This window comes from Nicotiana tabacum, chromosome 5 (assembly GCF_000715075.1).
Source record: "Nicotiana tabacum cultivar K326 chromosome 5, ASM71507v2, whole genome shotgun sequence".
Classification (NCBI taxonomy): Eukaryota; Viridiplantae; Streptophyta; class Magnoliopsida; order Solanales; family Solanaceae; genus Nicotiana; species Nicotiana tabacum.
This window is the reverse complement of record NC_134084.1, coordinates 19,469,817-19,477,513: the sequence shown is the minus strand read 5'-3', so window position 1 is coordinate 19,477,513 and position 7,697 is coordinate 19,469,817. Positions and strand designations below refer to the sequence as shown.

At 32.9% G+C, this 7,697-nt stretch overlaps 1 protein-coding gene across 1 annotated transcript; it reads left to right on the top strand.

The window, feature by feature from the left end:
• Positions 1-2,440: 2,440 nt before the first annotated feature.
• On the top strand, positions 2,441-3,303 carry LOC107774527 (protein GLUTAMINE DUMPER 1-like). The gene has a single exon (XM_075252654.1). It carries the CDS (start codon positions 2,633-2,635, stop codon positions 3,155-3,157), a length of 525 nt encoding a protein of 174 aa, XP_075108755.1. The 5' UTR covers positions 2,441-2,632; the 3' UTR covers positions 3,158-3,303.
• The last annotated feature ends 4,394 nt before the right edge of the window (positions 3,304-7,697 follow it).

The following is a 7,697-nucleotide window of genomic DNA, read 5'->3' as shown; positions in this document are numbered from 1 at the left end:
GAATACATGTCTCAGTCTAGTCCTATTTAGTATTTCGGTATCATGTAACTTAATATGATTCAGTATTTCAGTATCACATATTGCAGTATGAATCTTAATTCCTGAATTTAAATCCCTGAATGTTGAACACCTGTATTTGGGCCTGAGACCGTAGTTTATATGTTGTATGCATACTTGGGCCTGAGGCCGTAGTTTATGCTTTATGCATTTTGGGCCTAAGGCCGTAGTTATGTATACGTATACTTGGGCCTGAGGCCGTAGTTTGTGCACATATATATTGGGCCCGAAACCGTAGCTTATTCAGATAAACAGGTTGTTCATCATTCAGAAGAGGGAGTATTCATATCCTTGCTTCCTTTGTTCAGTTCAATTATTAGTTATCATTTCAGTTATCAGTTATCATTTCAGTTTCAATTTCAAAAGCTATCATTTCAGTTATCAATTATCAATTCTCAGTTATCAGCTTTGTTTCAGTTTTAACATTTATAATTCTTTCTTTCGGTTGCTTTACATATCAGTGCAATTTAAATGTACTGACATCCCTTTTGCCCAGGGCCTGCATCTCACGATGCAGGTAATGATTTACAGGTTGACGATTCAGAATGCTAGGATTCTCGTACCAGCTATTTGGTGATCCCCAGTTCTTTCGGGGCATTATCATTATCTTACAGTCTTCAGTATTTTCAGACAGTCAGTGTTTTTAATACTTCATTAGAGGCTTCATAGACTAGAGTAACAGCTAGACAGAGTTGTAGGCTTTTCATATTAAGCTATATTGGCTACAAATATGTTTCAGAATTCTATTAGTATTTCCGCATTTTGATTTATATCATCCACACTTTTCAGTATATCAGAATGTGTTAGTTTATCTTCCGCATTCAATATGTTATTATATCACATATTGATTCAGTCAGCCAGTTGGTTCGCTCGGTCACATGTAGTCAAGCACCGGGTGTCGTGTTACATCCAGGCCCAAGTCGGGGCGTGACACTATTTAGTGGTATTTTGAGGCATATGAAGTCGTAAAGACATTTATTGATATAACTGTTCCAACAAGTGATTTATGTTTCTCTACATTTTGCTTATTTTTGTTTGTATTTAAGATTTACAAAAGGAAAACAATCAGTTTGAAGGAAATTTTATCATTAGAAACTTTCATTATATTGCCAAAAACCAAACAAGATAACTCAATTACAGAAAAGCTTGAACTTTAACGGGCCAAATATACCCTCAAAGTATACGTGTGGGACCAAATATACTCTCCATATAGGGCCTTTTAAAATAAGAGTATATTTGGAGCAAGTATTGGATGACAGAGAGCATGTATGTGCCACAGTATTAACGACATGCAAATCCGCTTAATTTCACATAGTTCGAAGCATATTTTGACCTTTTTCGGTTTTTATATGATGGTAGTATGCGGATCAATTGTATGCACGTCAACTGCGTAACAGCCCACTCCACCCGTGATACTATTTACTTTGGGCCTAAGTCGACACCACTTTAAAATGCGACACTAAGGTTTAAGGCTTGCTTTCTTGTACCTTGCATCTTTCATGTGTTTTGACGATGTGGAATTCGCTTGGGGCTATCACAAACACCCCCTTTAGGGATTTGGTGTCCTCGCGTTTGCCCCAATCGTCCAAGATTGCATGCGGAGTGTCTCCGATACCATATATAACGGTCCAGTCTACTAGTGATATTGTCCGCTCTGGGCATAGGTCAGTACAACTTTAAAAGCGTCACTAAGGCTTACTTCCTTATATACTTATTATCTCTCCCATGTTTAGCCGATGTGGGACTTTTCTGGGATGTAATAGACGTTCTATCGGTACTATTATCTCGCACCAACACATGGACTGAATAATTTTGCATGCCCAATCTTAGAAAGATCAGAAAAAAATAATTACCCAGTAATTTTTTGTCTCTGTTTCACCCACTTTATTGAACATTAATCTACACCTTTTTGTTAGGATTGAGAAAATAGGAATCAAGCGGAAGCTAGTAAAGCAACACTTGAATGACGATATATCAAATAACAAAAGAGAAATATATCAAAATAGACACAAAATATTTAACGTGGTTCGGTCAATCGACCTACATCTACAGCGGAGATGAGCAATCCACTATATAAAAGAGAGTACAAAATATCAAGAGAACAACCTCACGAATATGCAAATACAAGTGACACATTAACACTTGTCTCATAAAGTTCTCCCCCTAAACACGACTCTCAAACCTCATATGGTTACATTGTGTATGTTGCTGAACGAGAAAGAAAGATTCTCAATTTATAAAAATCTAAAATATTGGACTAGCCAAATACGGTAGATTTATATTTATGGCTAAACGGGATGGAAAAAAAGTACTTCTATTTTCTCTTTTTAACTTTTCGACTTCTCTTTTTAACTTTTCGACTTCCCCTTTTAAGAAATCTCTATTTTCTCCTTCCACTTCCACAGGTTCCACTTGTTCTGCTTATAAATACACATTCACCACTCTGCATTTTCTCAGGCTAAAGCAAAAAAGAAAAACAGTCCTCAATTTCCTCTAAAACTTTCCTCTTTAATTCTCTCTCATTTCCAAACCAAAATCCCAACAAGATTAAAAAATCCCACAAAAAAAAAAAAAAATGAGAACAGGAACTAGTTTTACTTCAACTTCATCACCAACAATAAAAGCTACATTTTCACCGCCGGCGATATTTCAAAAATCGCCGTGGCATTCACCGGTGCCGTATCTCTTCGGCGGATTAGCAGCTATGTTAGGATTAATAGCTTTTGCTCTATTAATATTAGCTTGTTCTTACTGGAAACTCTCTTCCCATTTAAGAGAACATGACGATAATCAGTCACACGATGATACTGAGGTCGGTGCCGGTGAAAAACCGGCGACCGGAGTTGTGAGGGCGGTGCCGGAGTTTGAAGAGAAGATTGTTGTTATAATGGCTGGAGATTTGAACCCAAGTTTTTTGGCTACGCCTATGTTAATGTTAAGTAAAGGTGGTACTGTTTTAGGTGATGGAAGTAATTTGAATAAATGTGAGGAAAATTCGGAAAAGGGAAGTGATGAAAAGGAGAAATTAGAAGAAGTGGCGATTGAGGTTAGAGAAGAGAGTAATGGAGATACTCAACAAAGCCATGGACAAAACCAGTGAGCTCAAAATATAGTGTGATCTTTTCTTTTCTTTTGGTTTTATCACCTTTTTTTTTCATCTCCTTTTTCGTTTGAATTTCTAGTTTTGAGATCACGGGAATTGTAAATTATTGGTTGAGATGAGAAAGAGTGTATATTTATTTTCTATTATTCTATTCTCTGTTCCATTTTATATTTTACTATGTTTTTGGTTACTCGACTAAATGGTTTGTTTGGCCAAGCTTCTAAAATTAGTTTATTTTGATAAGTGTTTTTCTCAAAAGTACTTTTCAAAAGAATGCTTTTGGTGAAAAACAGTTTGTGTTTGACTAATTAATATGAAAAGCACTTTTGAGCAGTAATTAGTGTTTGGTCAAACTTTTAAAAACTGTTTTTATGTGTATTTTTCTCAAAAATGTTTCTCAAAAAAGTGCTTTTGGGGAGAAATTACTTTTTCCTGCTTCTCAAAAACTGCTTTTTTTCTCAAAAACACTTTTTTTCCTTATAAAAACTTGGTCAAAACACCTTAATTTTTGGAAAAAAAATACATTTGGCTCCAAAAAAAACTTCAACCTAATTGACGTAAGAAATATCACGTTGGAGGATAAAACATTCTAGAACAAAAGTAAATCTATACATAAAAGTCGAACATGTTCCATTTTATATTTTAGATGATTATATTTAGAAACTCTTTAAATTTAAACTTTTTGTATTATAGTGCGGTCTTACAAATTTGTGGGGTGCTTAAGACTAAATAGCGTAAATTTTAAGAATATTTTTGGCATGTGCCAAATATTTATTTCTCTGTGTAGACTTTGTATTCGTTTAAATATCACCATATAAAATAAATGAAACGGAGGAAGTATATATATGGGTGACTAGGCTTCAGCATAAGACTAATGCAATTGAAGTAATGAGTTGTAAGTGAGCTAAAGTTAAATAGTTACTCCTATATATTAACCTCGTAATGTATTCTTTTAAAAAATGTATTTAGTATTGTATATTATAAATATTTACCACTTAAAAATAGATAACTTAACCATCATTTTGGAAGAGTATAAGGACTCATTTGGCCATAGATTTTACCAAAATAAATTTGGGTTTTATTTGGCAAACACATGTTTGGTTATAGATTTTGCCTACATTTTGGCAAAATTCCAAATCTCAAGCTGATTTTGGGCCAAAATATTTACGCACACTAATAATACACATGTTTTTCCAAAATAAATTTGGAAAATATGTTTTGAAAACTGATGCCCAAACACATTTTCATCTTCAACCCAAACTTCACCCAAATCAGAATTTCAAAATAAATTTGGAAATCTATGGTCAAACGCTAGCTAAGTTTATGGAGTAATAGAGTTCTATTTTTCTTGTTAACTATGTTTTTCTTTCATTACATTGCATATAATAAAGGTACCAAGGCCAATGGTTGTTAGCTATATTCATGAAATAAAAACCTTTAGTAAAATTGTTAGAAAACTGAAAATAGCACCTTTAATATAAGTTGAAAGGAAATTGGAGGCAATTTTGATTATGGAAAATTAACTTTATATGTTTAAGGATATATTCGTGCTAACTCCCATCTAGTTGAAGAATAGTATAGACGCTTGATCTCTCTAACTTACAAAATTATAGAAACATCCATTCTTGTTCTAAATTCGATTACAAAAGCCTCATTCATACTTTGATGTTATTTGAAACTTTTGATATATAATATCCATAGATTCAAATTTTATGCACTGATAGTGTAAAATATATTTATATAATCGAGTTATTTATAAGATAATTATAGGTAAATTACTTAATAACTAATTTGCTATAATAGGTTAAACTACACTAATAGTATACAAAATTTCATATCGTCAGTATACTAATTTAAATCTTTGTCAATGTAGTGTTTTCTCCATATTTTTATTGTTAGATATTTGGAGTACCACGTTAATCTTAACCCTAATGTAAAACTTTAATACCTAAACTACCTCATCAATTATTTTTTTTGAAAAGAAAAACATCAACTAACGATACAACAACAATAAAAAATGGAGTCAAAAGAGGATAGTACGTACGTAGACCTTATTTCTATCTTGTGATAAAAATAATACTCCCCCGTTTCAATTTAGATGACGTAGTTTGATTCAATACGGAGTTTAAGAAAAAAAGAAAAAGACTTTTGAAATTTGTGGTATTAAAAGTTTAAGGGGTAAAAGCTTTGTGGGGTCATGACATTTGTGTGGTTATAAAAGCTTCTTATTAAGGGTAAAATAAATAAAATGAAGAGTTTAAAGTTGAATTATTTCCAAATTTAAAAATGTGTCATTTATTTTGGAACAATTTAAAAAGGAAAATACCTCATCTAATTTGAAACACAGGGAGTATAGTTTTTCCGATAAACTAACGGTAAAACAAGAATTCATGAAACTAAAATCTTCAACTTCCTTTCGCAACAACAAAAAAAAAAAGTTACAAATTGCTTATGTAAATGAAAAAAATTATTTAAAGAAAGATTTTCAAAATGAAAAGAAAGATCTCGGATCTGATCTTATCCAATAGTGCTTATGTAATTAAATAAACTATTATAAAGGTACTACTCATTTTGCGTCTTGATACTCCACTAGACAGGAGAATAAAGTGAAAGAAGAAACAATAGGAGTATATATTCTTACTGTTGGATTCAAGTGTGTTTGGCAAAACCAAGAAAAAAAAAAGGAGGATGTTGTTGAATGCTTCCAGTTGTATGGGAAGTGATGTTAGCAAATTGGCTCAAATTTTTCTTGGTGGGAGCAGTTGAATGATAGGTGAAAGTGAAATAATTGTGGCACTGTTTTCTGCAAAGTCTCGTGTCAAGTGTAGAGATAAGGCGAATGCTGATATTGAAATTGCGGCAGGAGAGGCGTGAAAGTGGGCGACGCGGCGAAATGTGCCCGTGAAGCCCTTTAATTGCAACTGTTAACTGATTTAGAGTATTCTAGGATTAGCCGGGAAAAAGTAGTTTTGAAGCACGAGTGTTTAAAATCAGCTTTTAAGTGCTGAAACTTATTTTTATAAATAAACAGTTATCTGTTTGGATAAAAGTACTGAAACTTAAAAAAGTTGTTGAAGTGTTTAATAAACAAATGCTGGTAATAATTTTTTTCTGTTAAAAAGATAGAAATATCCTTAAAGCTGTTAACATTATAAAGGAGCTGATTACTACAATATGTTTGATTCATATAATTAATGCAAATAAAAAATAATTTATATTTTAATTTAATTTCAATTTAAAAGTTTACTTTGTTAGTAAACTGTATTTGTAAAATAATTCTGGAAATATAAATGAACATAAACATAAATGAACTACGAAATAACATAAAACCAATTCGAGCCCACTGAATTCACAGTGTTTCCTTAAGGAATTTAATCTCCTCCTAGTACCCAAGGTTATGGATTATTTCCTCCCATGATAGAACGAATTACACACTAGTGTAGTGGTACTTCAAACCCCAGTGTTTCAGCGAATACAAAGTTCGGTAGCAAATCACACTTACTGTTGCTTTGTTTGATGCTAAAAGTATGCAGAAGAAGGAGGAGAAACTCAGAAAATCATATGGAAATTCTTAACAGAATAGCGTTGTATTTATAGCCAAAGTTGGGCTGAAATCTGAAGAGGTGCAACTCTTCAGAATGGTTGTTTATGCAAAACAGCCACAACATAAATGCCATTACATAAACAGCTATTTAATCAACAATAAAGAGGAAAAATTGAAGAGGGTAGTTAATTTTCTGTTACCAAAACAGAAAAATAGATTGGAGGATTTAATATTAATATTTTGTTATTAAAACAAATATTTAATAACATTTCTGTTAATATTTTACTATTAACAAATAAATTTGGTCCAAAAAATTAATCAATCAATCAATCATTTGACCAAATCCAAATCTGAATCCGAAGCCAAGCCGAGCGAGCGACGACGATGACGGCGCGAGGCTTGCCTTCTTCTCAACTCTTTAAGAGCTAGAAGAAGAGCAATTGCTTATATACCCATAAAAAAATTCTTCCTCTTCCAATATGAGACAATGTCCCTTTGCCAAGGGAGGAAACTTAAAATTTCACTCAAAAATTTCATTTCCCTCCATTTCCCATTCACCCTCTTTTAAGTATTTAATATAATTAAATACATAAAACCCAACAATCCCCCACATGAATGGGGAATGACTATATCACAGAAACATGCATGAAAAATTGTGTGATTCGCAAGCAAGGATTAATTGCATCTGGATAAGTAGGTTTCCCTTTGAACTTTCCATAGTGAACTTATGTTCGGATATACTCGATCAATCGGTAGATTTGATATCTTTAAACCGTCGAACTTTGGTGTATACCTAGACAACCACAAGTCACACAACCAACCATTAACTGTCTTTGGTTCTCATTGTTGTATTTGTTTCAGCCATGAATACCGCATAATTTCATAAGTGCATAGAGAACTGGCCTTACAAAATTCTCCTTGAAGTGTCTAACACTTCACACTTACATAGGTGATTCCTAAACGTATCATCCCGTAGATACACTATTTGATATA

Excerpts from the sequence above, each read along its gene's own strand:
- LOC107774527 (XM_075252654.1), top strand. The coding sequence starts at position 2,633 with ATGAGAACAGGAACTAGTTTTACTTCAACTTCATCACCAACAATAAAA.